General features: G+C 37.2%; 2 protein-coding genes across 8 annotated transcripts in view; one reads left to right on the plus strand and one right to left on the minus strand.

Moving 5' to 3' along the window:
• Positions 1–18,870, plus strand: part of LOC140223884 (uncharacterized) — a 526,084-nt gene that overhangs the window by 399,060 nt on the left and 108,154 nt on the right. The gene's annotated exons all lie outside the window — the stretch shown is intronic.
• The window catches only part of fra (neogenin protein frazzled), a 184,712-nt gene that overhangs the window by 58,539 nt on the left and 107,303 nt on the right, over positions 1–18,870 (minus strand). For all 7 annotated transcript variants that reach the window (XM_072296338.1, XM_072296339.1, XM_072296334.1 and 4 more), the window contains exons 17-19: positions 15,195–15,353; positions 13,396–13,558; positions 8,602–8,793 (exon numbers count right to left, since the gene is read on the minus strand). In XM_072296338.1, the coding sequence (XP_072152439.1) occupies positions 8,602–8,793; positions 13,396–13,558; positions 15,195–15,353 (514 nt within the window). The remainder of the gene's footprint in view (positions 1–8,601; positions 8,794–13,395; positions 13,559–15,194; positions 15,354–18,870) is intronic.

Genomic DNA, 18,870 nt, shown 5'->3' on the forward strand with positions numbered 1-18,870 from the left:
ACTGTGCTGAATTTTTTATTTTTTGAAATGCCTTTTCCTTTTTATTAAAGACTTGTAATATGACCAAATCCAAGTGTTTGTCCTTTTTCTCATGCTGATCCTCGGAAACCTCATTATTTTATTGTGTATATTTGAATTTTTCAGCTTTCATTTCACGCGGCATTGAAATTCGGAATGAAAGAAAGGATAGACCTTAGCCTTGTTAGGTCCAGAGTTAAAAAATAAAATATGCATCGTTAGTATCTGTAAGTATACAGTCTATTTTTGGAGCGAGCTTGCGAGAATCTATACATTTTAATCCTTGAATTATTGCTAAAAAAACTGCTTTTTCCAGGCGCGTTGGCACCACTGTATTTAAAATTGAGGGGTCATAAGAGGGCCCGATACCCTCGTAAGCCTAATTAGTTATGATTTCAGGTTGGTTTTCTCTCTTTCCCCCACAAACATAATGTACTCATGTCATTAAATTAAGTGGGAAAATAACGGCACATTTGGCGAAAATTGGCAACACTCTATTCAATCATTTGGGGAATTTGGGAAATTTTGACTTTAATACAAGCAAGTACATGGTGATTACTTAACACTGTCAAAATTTCATTGAATCCCATGCATTATTCGATGAGATATGAATTATTTCTCATCCGCCCATAAGGACACTGCAATGTGTGGCGTTCTAACTTACCTATTGACATACAATTTGGCAGGAATATACTTGAGTGTGTCTAGAATGAGAAAAAATTAACATTCAAGTCCAGTCGTTCATTTTAGCCTTGCTATTGGCCGCCATTTTGGAAATTAGCAGCCCAGTCCTGCTTCTCCGCGATTTCTCAGGTTTGTGCGGCTGTTTTGCAGCTAGACGCATGAATGTTAGCAGGAATATCTATAAGTGCGTTGAAAATAGAGATTCATCGAGACCCAAGTTTGGTCAGCCATTTTACCGCCGAACTTGGCCGCCATCTGCCATCTTGGAAAAAACAGATCTGCCCTGTTCCTCCAAAGTTTGTCGGGTTTTCGTGGGTGTTTTACAGGTAGACGCAGGAAATTTGGCAGGTACACCCATAGTTAAGTTGCAGATACAAAAACGTCGCGACCCTACTTCCGCCGGCCCTTTACATGTGTTATTAACTGTCATTTTTGAAATAGCGGACCATTTACGTAACTCCAGCTGACCGACCCCACTTCTGTATGGTTCTCAGATTTTCGCAGCTAAGTTACTGCCACAATAATGAAATCTGACCAAAGTATACATGAATGTGTCCATACATGTAAAACATGTAATGCAAAAATAGCATACTGAGTAACATATTTCACATTGTCAGGCGGTAATTTTCCTCGAACATAGGGCCAAAATGTTGTAAAATAATGATGAAATAATTGAAAATGTGCAATGTTGTATTTCTTGTGCACTTCTCTTGGCATGTGTAAAGGGAAGGGTGATCCAAAATGAATTCTGAAATCTATCTGAGACAAATTTATTTTCTAAATTAACACAAAATGTAAGGGTTTGCTGAGCAGTTTTACATTTATTTTGAAGAAGAAGAAGAATATTGTTTTGAGTGCGCTGAACAGAAATTATGAAAATTTCCAAAGTATTTTTGGCTAATTTTGGCGCAAATCAAAAGTGTAGTTGCACCAGCTAGAAATTTGATTGAATCAACCATACCTCTGGCGGTAGCAACCCCACCTTCCACTGCCACCAAAATCAGCCAGAAACTTACATATTTGAAATTATCACACTTCTTTTTCCACATGTTGCTTCTATTATCCATAGAATAATCATTTCCTATCGAAGTTTGCACGATTTTAATTCTGATATTTACGTATGATTTTTTTTTTTTTTTAAATTTTCTATGCTTTTAAGTATCTAATGCTTCCTATGTGGACCAATTTTACCAAAATCAGCCCGACTGCCTTTCAACTTGCCTAATTTGCTCTCATATTTTATTTTCACCACAGAAAATTAGGAGACAAATCGTATCAAAGCTTTCCACAATTGTCCACTAACCTCTAAAGAAGATATTCTTAAAATTTCAAATCAGAATATTCCTTAGCCTCCTGATAGAAAGATAAAATACGAGAAGCCATTTTGCAAAGTCTAATACGGTTACCTTGATTCTATGCAAATTCCTCCATTTAATTGTACGATTTCAAGAAAAAAGCTTTTAACTGTTTCATTCTTTCCTCTCACAGGAACCTTAATACATCTATCAATAACAGACCATTGTACTCATTACTATTATTATGTTCTAATGTTTTGAAGTGCAACCTGCTCGAACAAAGGATTTGATTCTTTCCAAATATTTTTTTTTTTTTTTACTTTGTTGATTTTCACAAACTGTAAAACATTTCATGGTTTATTTTTTTAAAAGACTGATAGGTACTAAATGAGTTCCGAAATTCCTACGCCATGTGTTCCTTGTGTATTTTAACTTCAATTTTAGAAGGTGCTAAATTGGGCAGCGCAATATAGCCACCGTCAACATTTTTTCAATCTCAGGAATGTCCCAGTCGAAATTTTTTTAAATTCGTAAAATTACTCAAATTTACTGTCTGTAATGTTTACAATGATAACATGTTCCATGTATACTTTAAGCTTAAACTTAAAAGCTGTTAATTTAGAAAACGTATAATTAACCACAGAGCAAAACAGACAGTACATATATCTCATCCAACATCAAGACTTCTCTACAGTGACTTTTTTTAAAAAAATAATTAGGTACGGTAAATTGATTAAAGGAGGGGTATCGTTGAGGGCCTTTTTTGGCCCCACCCTAAAATTCCTCAACTCCGCGATTTTTTGGTCATTGAAGGTCTATATTTTACGGAATGCACAATGGTTTTGTCATTTCCGGTCTATTTCGGGGTCTACCACTGGCCTAAACATGGGTCTGAAGGCCAATTTTGGCGAAAAATGCGGGTTTTTCAGCATTCGACGCGCTGTTTCGTAACGATCCCTTCGGAGGACAAAAAAATCCTTCAAGTATGTTCATTAGGGATGTAAGAGAGTCACTTTGGCCAATTTTCGTCGATGTCAAACTTTGCGCTCATAGTTAAAAAAAACTTTTTAGAATTTTTCATGTTTTTCATCATTATTTAAAATGGCTTAAAAAAGGCGACTCATCTTACACCAGAACTAAACTTCTTTGGCAGAAAAAGGTCGTGGGTGGTCAAAACCTTCCTCTAAGAACTTTTTCCGATTTAAAGCCCCCCAAAAAAGCCGGTGTTGCCATATTTTCATTGCCTAAAATCATAGAAAACCGAGTACTTATTTCAGTATTTGGGGGCTATTTCTCGTCGAGCTCATTCAGAAAAGTCCAAAAATCTTCATTTTTCATATGTTATAGCCGAATCACCAGTAATTACATACATTAATCCAACTACAGAACCTCCCATCGCGGCACGGCGTTGCCACATCATCGGGGAAAAATCGAGAAAAATCCACGTTTCCCTGGTTTTGAGCCATTTTTTCGGATTATGCGGTTGGAATAAAGTTGAAAGACTTAAATTGCAGTATTCAGAAATGCAAGTGGATCATACCTTGTGCCGGTATTCATTACTTTAATATATTGCGCTTATAGACAACCCATATTCTTACGATTTCTAGGCACGATATTCGCGCAAGAGGATGCGACTTTCAAACATATATTGGAGAAAAAATTAACATTCAAGTCCAGTCGTTCATTTTACCCTTGCTATTGGCCGCCATTTTGGAAATTAGCAGCCCAGTCCTACTTCTCCGCAATTTCTCAGGTTTGTGCGGCTGTTATGCAGCTAGACGCATGAATGTTAGCAGGAATATCTATAAGTGCGTTGAAAATAGAAATTCATCGAGACCCAAGTTTGGTCAGCCATTTTACCGCCGAACTTGGCCGCCATCTGCCATCTTGGAAAAAACAGATCTACCCTGTTCCTCCAGAGTTTGTCGGATTTTCGTGGCTGTCTCGCAATTTTATGCATGAAACTTGGAATGAGCTCGTGTAAATATATGAGGAATGCTAAAATCCTGAGATTTAAATGCAATCAGCTTTACCCCGGTTAATGGCCGCTATCTTGAGAATGAGCAGTCAACCTCTGTTTCTCCGAGGTATCCCGGACTTCTGTTGCCCTGTAGCAGCCAGATGTATGAAATTTGGCAGGAATACACTTAAATTTAATTGAAAATAAGGAACATCGAGACATGTTTTTAGGAGATTAACAGGTGAAATTTTATTTCAGAGAACATTGGAAAAAACAAGAAAAGGAGGGGTATCGTTAAGGGCCTTTTTTGGCCCCACCCTAAAATTCCTCAACTCCGCGATTTTTTGGTCATTGAAGGTCTATATTTTACGGAATGCACAATGGTTTTGTCATTTCCGGTCTATTTCGGGGTCTACCACTGGCCTAAACATGGGGCTGAAGGCCAATTTTGGCGAAAAATGCGGGTTTTTCAGCATTCGACGCGCTGTTTCGTAACGATCCCTTCGGAGGACAAAAAAATCCTTCAAGTATGTTCATTAGGGATGTAAGAGAGTCACTTTGGCCAATTTTCGTCGATGTCAAACTTTGCGCTCATAGTTAAAAAAAACTTTTTAGAATTTTTCATGTTTTTCATCATTATTTAAAATGGCTTAAAAAAGGCGACTCATCTTACACCAGAACTAAACTTCTTTGGCAGAAAAAGGTCGTGGGTGGTCAAAACCTTCCTCTAAGAACTTTTTCCGATTTAAAGCCCCCCAAAAAAGCCGGTGTTGCCATATTTTCATTGCCTAAAATCATAGAAAACCGAGTACTTATTTCAGTATTTGGGGGCTATTTCTCGTCGAGCTCATTCAGAAAAGTCCAAAAATCTTCATTTTTCATATGTTATAGCCGAATCACCAGTAATTACATACATTAATCCAACTACAGAACCTCCCATCGCGGCACGGCGTTGCCACATCATCGGGGAAAAATCGAGAAAAATCCACGTTTCCCTGGTTTTGAGCCATTTTTTCGGATTATGCGGATGGAATAAAGTTGAAAGACTTAAATTGCAGTATTCAGAGATGCAAGTGGATCATACCTTGTGCCGGTATTCATTACTTTAATATATTGCGCTTATAGACAACCCATATTCTTACGATTTCTAGGCACGATATTCGCGCAAGAGGATGCGACTTTCAAACATATATTGGCCGTGATCTGAAGTCCGAAAGAAAGTAAGCCATGTGTCAGAATCGCGAGTCCTTAATGCTGAATTTTTACCCGCCCTGACAACCACCACCATCCCCCTCCCTCCCCCAGCCCTCTTATCGGCAGCGATTGTTCAGAATTCTGCTTCCCTAAATTAATTTAAAACAGTAACTTTTTATCTACTCCACCTAAATTCGCATTTATTATCGCATATATTATCAATATCGCATTTCGCACATTTCATTTAGCAACATTAAACTTGAATTTAAAATTGTTGCATCTTCATCTATCGCCTCTTCATCAGGTTCCTCGTCCTCTCCATCAGACCCTGCCCCCGAACTGCCGAATTCGCCCTGTTGTCTATGGCAGAATTATATGCAGCTTCATCAACGCATTTAGACCATCCAGAATAGGGGACGAAGATGAGAATTCCACCATCATTGCGCAGAGAATGTTGCGTTGTCTGATGAAGAGGCGACGGATGAAGATGCAACTGGAGAGGAGTGAGGGAAACCTGAGAAGAGAGGAGGGGGCAACGAGGGCAGCACTATTATTCGAGGGTAAGGACAATTTTAAATTCAAGTTTAATGTTGCTAAATGAAATGTGCGAAATGCGATATTAATAATATATGCGATAATAAATGCGAATTTAGGTGGAGTAGATAAAAAGTTACTGTTTTAAATTAATTTAGGGAAGCAGAATTCTGAACAATCGCTGCCGATAAGAGGGCTGGGGGAGGGAGGGGGATGGTGGTGGTTGTCAGGGCGGGTAAAAATTCAGCATTAAGGACTCGCGATTCTTACACATGGCTTACTTTCTTTCGGACTTCAGATCACGGCCAATATATGTTTGAAAGTCGCATCCTCTTGCGCGAATATCGTGCCTAGAAATCGTAAGAATATGGGTTGTCTATAAGCGCAATATATTAAAGTAATGAATACCGGCACAAGGTATGATCCACTTGCATCTCTGAATACTGCAATTTAAGTCTTTCAACTTTATTCCATCCGCATAATCCGAAAAAATGGCTCAAAACCAGGGAAACGTGGATTTTTCTCGATTTTTCCCCGATGATGTGGCAACGCCGTGCCGCGATGGGAGGTTCTGTAGTTGGATTAATGTATGTAATTACTGGTGATTCGGCTATAACATATGAAAAATGAAGATTTTTGGACTTTTCTGAATGAGCTCGACGAGAAATAGCCCCCAAATACTGAAATAAGTACTCGGTTTTCTATGATTTTAGGCAATGAAAATATGGCAACACCGGCTTTTTTGGGGGGCTTTAAATCGGAAAAAGTTCTTAGAGGAAGGTTTTGACCACCCACGACCTTTTTCTGCCAAAGAAGTTTAGTTCTGGTGTAAGATGAGTCGCCTTTTTTAAGCCATTTTAAATAATGATGAAAAACATGAAAAATTCTAAAAAGTTTTTTTTAACTATGAGCGCAAAGTTTGACATCGACGAAAATTGGCCAAAGTGACTCTCTTACATCCCTAATGAACATACTTGAAGGATTTTTTTGTCCTCCGAAGGGATCGTTACGAAACAGCGCGTCGAATGCTGAAAAACCCGCATTTTTCGCCAAAATTGGCCTTCAGACCCATGTTTAGGCCAGTGGTAGACCCCGAAATAGACCGGAAATGACAAAACCATTGTGCATTCCGTAAAATATAGACCTTCAATGACCAAAAAATCGCGGAGTTGAGGAATTTTAGGGTGGGGCCAAAAAAGGCCCTTAACGATACCCCTCCTTTTCTTGTTTTTTCCAATGTTCTCTGAAATAAAATTTCACCTGTTAATCTCCTAAAAACATGTCTCGATGTTCCTTATTTTCAATTAAATTTAAGTGTATTCCTGCCAAATTTCATACATCTGGCTGCTACAGGGCAACAGAAGTCCGGGATACCTCGGAGAAACAGAGGTTGACTGCTCATTCTCAAGATAGCGGCCATTAACCGGGGTAAAGCTGATTGCATTTAAATCTCAGGATTTTAGCATTCCTCATATATTTACACGAGCTCATTCCAAGTTTCATGCATAAAATTGCGAGACAGCCACGAAAATCCGACAAACTCTGGAGGAACAGGGTAGATCTGTTTTTTCCAAGATGGCAGATGGCGGCCAAGTTCGGCGGTAAAATGGCTGACCAAACTTGGGTCTCGATGAATTTCTATTTTCAACGCACTTATAGATATTCCTGCTAACATTCATGCGTCTAGCTGCATAACAGCCGCACAAACCTGAGAAATTGCGGAGAAGTAGGACTGGGCTGCTAATTTCCAAAATGGCGGCCAATAGCAAGGGTAAAATGAACGACTGGACTTGAATGTTAATTTTTTCTCATTCTAGACACACTCAAGTATATTCCAGCCAATTTCATGTTAATAGGTAAGTCAGAACGCCTGAAAAATGAGATAATAATGGAAATCAGCTTATGGCGGCCACCTTGGAAAATGGGATTGGAATATACGGGAAACCCATGGGAGATCCAGCTTGGGTCCCGATGGATTTTTGTTATAGGTACCTTAAATTACATTTTCACCAAGTCTCATGCTGGTCTCCTAATTTGAGCTATTAGGGTGATTTTTGACAATAAGCGACCCCAGTAATCATGGTTGAATAATTATAAGTAACAAAGGGTGTTTCTCTCTTTTCACAATTTCATCCCCTTTTAGAGATGTAAATAAGACGGAAAATGGCAATTGTTTAATGTAAGATAACATTAGCTCAAAAGTCTCAGGAAATAAACAAGTTGCAGAGGGGACAAATAATTCCTGGATTAGGACGGAAATAAGTCTGGCCCTCTCCTCCTTCAGATACAGGAATCAGTTAATGGATATACATGGAGAGCACTGATAATCTATTAATTTGACTTTAATTCGACTCCTAATCCATAGCGGTCTTACAAAAACCGCGGTCTGTTGATATTTTACTTTTGGAATATTGTGACATAACATCATTTCACATGTGACTTTCAGACAGGAGTAGCTTTCTGTCAGAGAATAGGAGGAAAAAGCTCCTACTTTTACTCAATTTAAAGTAGCTGAATCGTAAAATTTAAACTTGGCTCCATTATAAAACTCCTTCAGGTTTCTTATGAATGGTATTTGTTTCTGTTTTTCTTTAAACAGAAAGAATCGGACTGTAAGAAGCAAAGGGCATCTTCAGGGATTCTTTGATTTTCTGACTACTGTTCGTGACCATTTCTAAAGAAAGTTTTGAGTGCTCAAGTTGAGATGGTAATCATCAACTACTAGCAGCACAAATTACTCTTGAGTTTTTTCATTTTAAATTGCTCTCTTTTTACAACTCCTTCTTGGCATTCCTCATTGGTTTCATCTGAAACGCTCATTTTTATTCCTGGTGATAGAGAACATGTTAAACATCCAAATATGACAAAATAAAAAATGATCAAAGATATAAAAGCGAATTTTAATAATAAACCCACCTGGTGTTGTAAATGAGATATTGTTGCTCATTGGTCCGATTCCTCCTTTGGTGCGAGCTTGAATTTGGAAAAAGTAAGTTGTGTTGGCAGAGAGATTCTTTATCACTGTAGACATTTTATCTCCAACCACCTTTTCTACTTCCACCACATTTTCTTGATTTGGTGAGTGGCGAGTGTAGGAAACGAGATAGCCTAGACAAATGTCATGCGGAAGGTATGAAATCGAAGAAAGATAGAAAAGTTCTTAACTTTTTCATGCGCAAAAAATCAAATTTTTAGAATTGTTCTCAATAAAAACAGATCTTCAACATCATCCTCTTACTAAATTAACAGCATTCTCTAAATGCAGTATACATTTTCACTTAGTCTCTTCCCGAAAGTTATTGAGGTCCACTTTTTGCACACAAACAACAAAAGAGTTAGGCTTATTATTAGCCAAAAATTACAATTGAATAAATTGCATTTGTTTTTCCAAAACTTCTATCTAAAATCTAGAAAAACAGCAGATTCCTTCATCAAAGTCTAGGACAATTCATCGCAGCTGATTCCCTACTAGATATTTTACTGCAGACAACTCATCACAGCTGAGTTTCCGCTAGATATTTTACTGCGAATAATGTCTCGCAATAACGATTCATTGCCTAACTTTTGTCGCCGGAGAGTACCTCGAGTCTCTGAGGCTTCAAGGAGCACCTAGAAAGGCCAATAAACACAATTTTTAGTGACTTTTGAGCGATTTTCACCAATTTTCCTGAGCAACTTGGCATGCATGCAAAAGTAGGGGCCTTCTATTTTCAGAGCCAATGATTTGAATGAGCCTTCAATTTTGATTTTTTTCTAGTTTAGGTTAAGAGGGTGTGATGAAAATTATTTTGTTGGGGGCTGTGTTTTGCTTGTCATCAGAGGTGACAGACAGATAAAAAAATACTATCATTATTAAATTTCCAGCAAATTTTGCCGATTCTTTAAAAGACCTGCAAAGTAAACAATTCCCATGGTCTTAAGTGAACTTCTGTAGTTGCAACTGTGTATGAAAATGTTTTTTCTTACAATTGGCCCTCTAGAAGTAATGTCTAAACATATTTTTTTTCATTTCCAATAGAATTTTTGAATCAAAGACAAAATTATTGGATCATTGTAATTAATTTCGATGCATTGCATCTTCACCATCTAGAAAACGTTGAACATCACAAATAATTACTTACAGGTGAGCCTTTAGAGCCTTCAAAATAATTCAGATCAAAATCCCACTTTAAAAAAGATATTCAACTTCAGATCTGTTTCAGTATATCATGTTTCTTAGCATTGTAAAATGTTTGCGGGAATCAAAAGACTACCCTCATTCCAGATAAAGTATACCAAAGTAGTCCACTATGATATTCGCTACTTAAAACAGAAGAAAAATGATCTCCTTGTAAGGTAAATCAGAAAAAGAAATTGGTGAAAATCTCTGGAAAGTCAAAAAAAATAGATTGTGTGCTCAACTTTGTTATTAGCTCCTCGGAAATACAAAAGCACCCCTTCGCAAAATATTTGATGTACCTTCTAAATGTCCCTTAAATAGGGTCTCTAGAAATCAATTTTTTGGCATACATTGAAAAAAAGCAAAAATCGCGAAATAAAACAATCCTCTGGGGAGATATGAGGCTTTCTTTCAGAGCTAATCATAAGATAATAACGAGATTCATTCGTGTTTGAAACCTCAAAAATAAAAGAAGAAAAAGGTGATATTGTACCAAAGAAACAACCAAAATTTGCATTCTTGGTGGTAACTAATTTTCAACATTTTTCTTGGAAAGCCCCTCCTCCTGTGACAACGACTGATACATCCCAGCATCAGAGTCACATACGTCCTTTGAAAAGGATCAAGCCTAAAAACTACAAATATTTCTTTGGATGCGGATAAGCTCACCAATATGCCTGATTTTGGGCACCAATACACTTAATGGAAGTAAACATATTATGTTTTTTAATTGAAGAAAGAAAGAAAGGGTGGTAGAACATTAGATCAAGATATATTTACATGATAGGAAGGAAAACACAGGTATCAATTACAAAACTTTTTAAAGAAAACATAATAAATTACTGACAGATGGAAATGCCATCTCTCTCCCTCTCTCACCCACTCTCTCCCCCTCCCCCTCACTTCCGCACTCACTCTCTCTCTCTCATCCCTCTCTCCGCCTTGACGGAGTTCGAATCATTGTTCCGGGACTTCAACTACCGTACCATCATGTCGGACTTCGGAGTTTAACAAGGATAACGGGTCAGCCCCCGGTTGGCATCTGCGGGGAGTGTTGTCCGTTTTTCGACTCTCTCCCATAAAAAGTTGTACTTTCTCCTCGCATGAAACACATAGGTAACCGTCCCATACTGATAGAAAATAAGACGATGTGCCCGACTTTGGCGGGTCCCTAGACGACAAAAATTTCTCTCTTTTCCATACTCCGCTGCCAATCCGATTACCTTCACTCTTCTGAGGTCACCCATTGTTGCAAGGCGTCCGGACTCAATCCCCTAATTTGTCACGGTCCTTTTTCGCACCGCTGTCCTTTTCTCCTTTTAAAGATTTTCCGATCTCTTTATAAAACCGAATTTGCCCCACTTCATCCGGGAACTACTTATTTTCAGCGTCCATCTTGTAATCAGCGTTTGTTCATCGCAGCGCAGGGCAGCTTCCATTTGTGTATTAAATCCGTTTGCAACCCCTCGCACCCCATCTCCAACCCACCGCGCTGGGTTCCGTACATCACAGCCGCACTGCAGATAAGATATATAAATAATCTCGTTTGTCTTGAGTGCTTTTCTGAATTAAATAGCTTCTTATTTCTTTATAATATATTTGCCTTGATTCCATTCTTATAAAGAATATCAAATTCCAACTCGGGCCGCATCTTTCAAATACCACTATTAATTAGGAATTAATAGATGTATATATAACCTCTAATTATGCATATGAGTGTATTTCTTGTGATAACTGTAGAAAAAATGGTGAGAAGTGAGGCAACATCAGCATAATTGAAGCCTCTTCTCATTGGTCACACCCGTTACGCATTTTTGCCCATCAATTGTTGAGATAAAAATTCGGAAAAAATACTCCAAAGCTGTACTTAACTTGAAGACGTACGGAAAAAATTGGCATCTCAAAATGACATGAATTAAAATAGTTACATTAAAAAACCCATGTTTTGCGTAACGGGTGTGACAGTCAGTACACTAAGTTTTAAAAGTTACATATAATATACAGTAATTACTTTTAAAAATTGAAACTTTGCAGGAGCACATTGAATCAGTTTCTTGACAACTCCCAGCATAACCTGAAACTTGGTTTTGGTGGGAACACCAGAAAACATTGCTACCAAACTGTCACTCTTTTTACAGTAGGATAAAGCTAAGCAACGGGGTTACAAAACACGTAAAAATTGCGAGAAAAAAAACAAAACGGAGGTAAACCACATATATTTCCAAAAACTAGGAGTATTGAGGAGTCCAAAAATAAATATCGTTGGTTCATTTGGAGGGGGAAAAAAAAATACCCCCCGGACTACCTAGGCGTGGAATGACCCTACCCTCATTCCAGATAAAGTATACCAAAGTAGTCCACTATGATATTCGCTACTTAAAACAGAAGAAAAATGATCTCCTTGTAAGGTAAATCAGAAAAAGAAATTGGTGAAAATCTCTGGAAAGTCAAAAAAAATAGATTGTGTGCTCAACTTTGTTATTAGCTCCTCGGAAATACAAAAGCACCCCTTCGCAAAATATTTGATGTACCTTCTAAATGTCCCTTAAATAGGGTCTCTAGAAATCAATTTTTTGGCATACATTGAAAAAAAGCAAAAATCGCGAAATAAAACAATCCTCTGGGGAGATATGAGGCTTTCTTTCAGAGCTAATCATAAGATAATAACGAGATTCATTCGTGTTTGAAACCTCAAAAATAAAATAAGAAAAAGGTGATATTGTACCAAAGAAACAACCAAAAATTGCATTCTTGGTGGTAACTAATTTTCAACATTTTTCTTGGAAAGCCCCTCCTCCTGTGACAACGACTGATACATCCCAGCATCAGAGTCACATACGTCCTTTGAAAAGGATCAAGCCTAAAAACTACAAATATTTCTTTGGATGCGGATAAGCTCACCAATATGCCTGATTTTGGGCACCAATACACTTAATGGAAGTAAACATATTATGTTTTTTAATTGAAGAAAGAAAGAAAGGGTGGTAGAACATTAGATCAAGATATATTTACATGATAGGAAGGAAAACACAGGTATCAATTACAAAACTTTTTAAAGAAAACATAATAAATTACTGACAGATGGAAATGCCTCTCTCTCCCTCTCTCTCCCTCCCCCTCACTCGCACTCACTCTCTCTCTCTCTCCCTCTCTCTCCCCCTTCTCACTCTCTCTCCCCCCCTCTCTTTCTCCCCCGCTTCCTTTCGTTTTTTTAATTTTGCCTCCCATAGTTTCAGCTCGTGCCATAGAGCATCAACAAGTTTTTTCTTTTCCAATTTGCAAAAATTTAACTTCTGATTCATTTTCAGATACCACAATATATACTCACTCACACGCTATTGGAAAATTTTAACCTCCTTATACAATAAATAAATTGTCAAACAAGGAAAAGGCAATGATAGATTGTTGATGCATTAGGTTGACACCCTTTTATTGTTCGTTACAGTTTGCTGCAGAAAAAGAGAAATAATAAACTTCTTGAAGAGATAAAAAAAAAAAGGATGGAAGAAAATTTAAAAAAGAAGAGAAGTGAGTATTTAAAACTTTGTTACCTGTTATTCTGCCATTGGGAACTTTTGGTGGCTGCCAATTCAGAGTAACAGAAGAAGGCGTTCCTTCAACAGGAACCACTGTTAAATCCATAGGAGGTGATGAGGGGGCATCTTCTAGAGTTGTATTTAAAACAACCATACTCCATGGACTTTCTCGGTTGCCCTGAAGGGCAGGATATAAACATCAGAATTATTTCAAATAGACATGGTGTAGGAGGAGGAATGATCAAGGTCACCTACGGCCAAATGAGCGATGGTCTTCATATACTTTGATCTGATGATACTGAAAGGTCATTTAATATGAAATAAACCAGCCATGCAATCCATTAATTTTGATTTTGATGGAATTATTTTTTCTTTACAAGACTAAAAATGGTTAAATTTTACAAACTATTGGGCAGCAAATCCAAAATCTCCCTGAAATAATTATTTTTACAGTTGCAGCAAATTTTTAATACCCCGCTTTTCAAATCCTTGGAAATAAGCAGGCCATCTGCACAAAAGCTTGGCAAACTGGAACCTGGCCAAAAAAACGCTAATCACATGAAGAGAGCCAAAAATTATACCAAGGGAGTTAGAAAGCGCAAGAATCTGTGAATACAAGAAAATCCAAAAACGTAGATGGACATCAAAACCCAAAAAATTTAAGAGCAATTCCGAAAATCCACGAAAAGCGCAAAATCTCGCAGAAAACCGTCAGTAATCGTAGAACTCTTGGTTTTCTGTAAAACTCATACACATAAGCTGTGTATTCATTCTACGTCAGTGCGCAAGTACCGGTCAATATAGCAAGATTCATCAGAGAACCTCGGGCATAGAGAAAAAGAAAATACCTTCTCATTGCTTGTTGAGCAATGTGCTGAATAAAGGGTCTGTTGAAAACTTTTGCTAGAGCAAAAAAAAAGGGTTGTTTCTATCAGTAAATGTCTCAAAAATCACGATGAGCGCATTGGCAAAGTTTGAGATGCACTCCTAACTTCACAATCTGCGTAAGAAATTTGCTTCTTTTTAGCTTCCCACTTCAAAAACAATACTACGGCAAAGGTGAACATTTCGTTGGTGGAGTCGTTCCATTCAACACTTCCGCAATAGCAATACTCAACATAGCCGAAGCTTCAGCAACCCCATCGGGAGCACAAGGTCAATCAAAGCAAATCTTTATCAATGCAAAAAAATCAAGAATATTAACACACTGCGTTGATAAGAATTGGTTAGAATCTCGTTCGAGTGCATGTGTTTTGGCAGCTGGTGTTGGCCATGTTGAGTATTGTGTAGTATCCTAGCGCACAGGGGTTGGATAGAACGACACCTCTAACAAAATGTTCACCTGTGCTGTAGTATCGTTTTTGAAGCGGGAAGCTAAAAAAAAAAAACGCAAATTTTTCATGCAGATTGTGAAGTTAGGAGTGCATTTCAAATTTGGCCAATCCGCTAATCGTAATTTTTGATACATTTACTGATGGAAACAACTCTAATTTTTGCTCCAACAAAAGTTTGCAACAGGCCTATTCGTTCAGCATACAAATAGATGATGAGTATACTATTCAATCAGAATTCCTTTTGAGCAAAGAAAATAACAATTTTTGACTGGTGGTGTGCAGAAGAAAAAACATTTGATTTGAAACAAATTAAGTAATCAAAAAGTAAATAGAAAGGAAGTATAAATTAGGTATCATTCTTCAATGTTAAAGCATTTTCTCAGTAAAAATGTAATGAAAATACACCTTAAAATAGAATGTAATGTCTGGAAAGTTTCCAAACAGTCACAAAACTCTATGATAATGAACATGACTCCTTACCTTCACAACTTTGACAGTAAACTCATACTGAGAATTGGGCTTTAAATCTGAAATAATGAGATTTAGGTCTGTTGCATTGTAAAATTTTGTACGAGAGCCGGCGGTTGTAGCATGATACAACATACAGCGGACAATGTAATGACGATCATCAGTCACAAACTAAAAAATTCGAAAAAATACATGTTAAAACAATATTGATTTTTTCGCTATGCCTAAAAATATCATTGAAAGAGGAAGAAAGAAGAAAAAATCATTACGAACAGAAGATATTCTAAGAATGTTCTGAGCAAAAGTACTCCTTTAATGAGATATGACTGTGCGGGAGGCAAGCACTAGGTATGAGATAAGCGTTTATGATCAAATACTTACACAAATAATACAACAGTCCAAAAGCTTTTTGGTGTCTTCACACCACCTTTAGGTCAAATAAGTTGAGGACTACGTGGAACTGGTAATGATGGTAGTATAACATTGATATAGCAGTAACAGTCTTCCTTGACGCATTTGTCATTTGATAGCTGATAAAAATTAAACAAAGATTTTCTAATGATGAAGTCCAGCATGCAAAGAAATTTTTTTTTATTTGCTCTTATGTTCATTAAAAGCAAGCCTAACTATATCACTGTTGTACTACGATGGAGATGTTGCATGTGTGAGAAATATGCGATTTGACTGTTGATTTCTATGTAAAAGTTCGCAAGAAACATGATGGTGCCACTGGCTTTCTCTGAAATCAACTCCCAAGCTCAAAAAAAGCTCTCAAGTTGAGGCCAAAATGAAGGGGATATCCCACCCTACCCTGAGAGTCCACGTCTACATCAAGACAAACTCTCCATGCAAAGATAGGGAGCAAATACATTAGCAGGGTTGCCGTGTTTTCAGTTTTTAAGTCCCCAAATAAAGTGGCAGCCCTGTCAATGTATTTGTTCTCTATCTTTGCATGGAGAGTTTGTCTTGATGTAGACGTGGACTCTCAGGGTAGGGTGGGATATCCCCTCCATTTTGGCCTCAACTTGAGAGCTTTTTTTGAGCTTGGGAGTTGATTTCAGAGAAAACCAGTGGCACCATCGTGTTTCTCGCGAACTTTTACATAGAAATCAACAGTCAAATCGCAAATTTCTTACACATGCAACATCTCCATTGGATTGCATTTCGCAAAAAGGAACTAAGAGCATTCCGATGTTGTTAGGATTGTGCAACTTACATTCTTTGCATAAAATTACTGAAATCTTGAAAAAATTAAATTTAAAAAATTAATTTTTCTCTTGAATTTATAGTTTATTGAAAGTCAAGATAAACTTTGTTTAGATGATCTGTTTATATTTGCAATATAAAAAAAGTGGCAAAATCTTAGCGACATTGGAATGTTCCTGGTTCATTTTCGCAAAATGCAATCCAATTACTACTTATTCTATATAATTTTCAACTTTCATACCCCTACCAATGGAAGGAAAAGACAGCAAAAAGCTTTCAGATTGTGTTTTTAACTGTAGGTTTTCAATCACACATTATACATTTTTTTTTTTACCTGGAGCTTGGTTACCTACCAAGTCTTTCCTTCGCAGTCCGTTTTCAAAATTTTTAAGTTTTCTGAAAACCACCCGAGATATTTTTCGATGAAAGTGACAGGGAAGGTCTCTAGACTGAAAAACTGAAAACCGCGAAATCGTAAGAGACCAGAGTCCAATGTCTGACCACTAAAACCCACAACCCTCTGGTCAAATTAAGTTCAAATTTTATGTATATTACTCCTTGATATGTTAAAGAGTGTCCTCAAAAGTTTTAACCCCCCCCCCCCCCCTTTGAAGAATTGCATCCCCTCATGCGGTGTTGCCAAGTTTCGTACCCTACAATGATGCGGCTAAGGGGGCAATGTGGATTTTGAGTTGCGATTACAATAAAAGATCGTGAAAAAGATTATTATTTTACACTGTGTGAATAATTTTAAATCCACCTTGATGAAAGCATGCGAGGTTGACATGTTTTCGTTTTCGGCAATTGCTAAGTTTGTTTCACAAATGTCAATTTTCATACTTGATTGAAACCAGTTAAGGCTTATTGATCCGTTTCATCATCAAATTACTGAGCCTAAATTTTTGTAAAGATTCATCGATGAAACATGAGTGTTTCATCCAGTACGGTGGTTTGGCAAAAATTTTGAGCAGCAACAAAAATTCCCTCCGCGAGGACAACGAGCCCCTTATATTTCAGATGGGTGAACGCTTTTTACTTGTACAGTATAATAGGAGTCCTCCTGTTTTCTTTCTTAAAAATTCAAGTGCAAAATCGTTCAAATTTTACTTTTTGATTCTGAAGCAAATTATGAGAACATTAAGAAATCGCTTTTGCAGAGAGTACACAGAAATAAACAAGCAAACCCTACTAGGTCATGAACCTCCAAGGTTTATTTCTTGCACAATGATTTTTCCTTTGATACTTTCAATTTGTGGAAGTCTGGGACAATTAGATAAAACACACTATTGTCGCTTGTGAATCTGGAAGGTTTTTTTCACTTTTTTCTTTCTCTCTTTAGCTAAACCTCAAGAGATTGGGGCTTAAATTCTTTGAAAACATCGGTAAAATCACTGAACGGTTTGGGTTTACTTTTTACTCGAGAATTGAAAACTATTTTTCCTTTCATTCTTTAGATACTAGGAAGAAGAGAATTTAAATTTTACTTTTTGTGTCAGAAACAATAATTCCCGGAATTTTTTTCAAACCAAATCCACTATCATCGATTCATTTGCATTAATTTTTGAGGATAGGTTGCGTTTCCTGAATTGAAGTTAAAGGACTGACATAATGTCCCATTGTATGGAAAAATTCATGAATTTAAGCTGATGTGTGTAAAAAGTAGCTGATCAATGAGCCTGCATTAGTCTCAATCAAACAATTATAAATAAATTGACATTTTTGAAACAAATTTTGCAATTGCAAAAATCGAAAACATAGCAACCTCGCATGCCTTCATCAAGGTGGATTTAAAGTTATTCACACAGTGTCAATTAATAAGCTTCTTCACGATTTTTTATTTTAATCGAAACTCAAAATCTACATTGCCCCATTCGCCGCATCATTTTGGGGTACGAAACTTGGCAACACCGCATAGGGGGATGCAATTCTTCAAGGAAGGGGGGGGTTAAAACTTTTGAGGACGCTCTTTTACACATCAAGGAGTAACATACATAAAATTTGAACTTAATTTGACCAGAGGGTTGTGGGTTTTGGTGGTCAGACATTGGTCTCTGCCATCATTTTACCCTTAAAAATCGAAAAACTCGAAAATAACGGAAACGGCCTCACTTACGATTTCGCGGTTTTCAATTTTTCAATCTAGAGACCATCCCTGACACTTTCATCGAAAAACATCTCGAGTGGTTTTCAGAAAGCTTCAAACTTTTTAAAACAGACCATGCCTTATGAAAAAATAAATTTTCTACTAGTAAAAACGTAGAAGTATTTCCTAATTTTTCTACTAGTGTATGCTTGAAAGCAGAAAGGAAGTTGGGTCCATGCATTACGGGGAAAAAAACCGAAAAGACTTATACTTGTCAAGTATGACCAGCCGAATTTTGACGGTGGCTCCGTAAGATGTGCCGACTTAACATAACTCCATCGTAAGCTTCGATTCCCCGAAATTTGAGAGACATAAAAATTATGTCTTCAAGAAAACTTA

The sequence above is a fragment of the Bemisia tabaci genome, chromosome 2 (assembly GCF_918797505.1).
Source record: "Bemisia tabaci chromosome 2, PGI_BMITA_v3".
Taxonomy (NCBI): Eukaryota; Metazoa; Arthropoda; class Insecta; order Hemiptera; family Aleyrodidae; genus Bemisia; species Bemisia tabaci.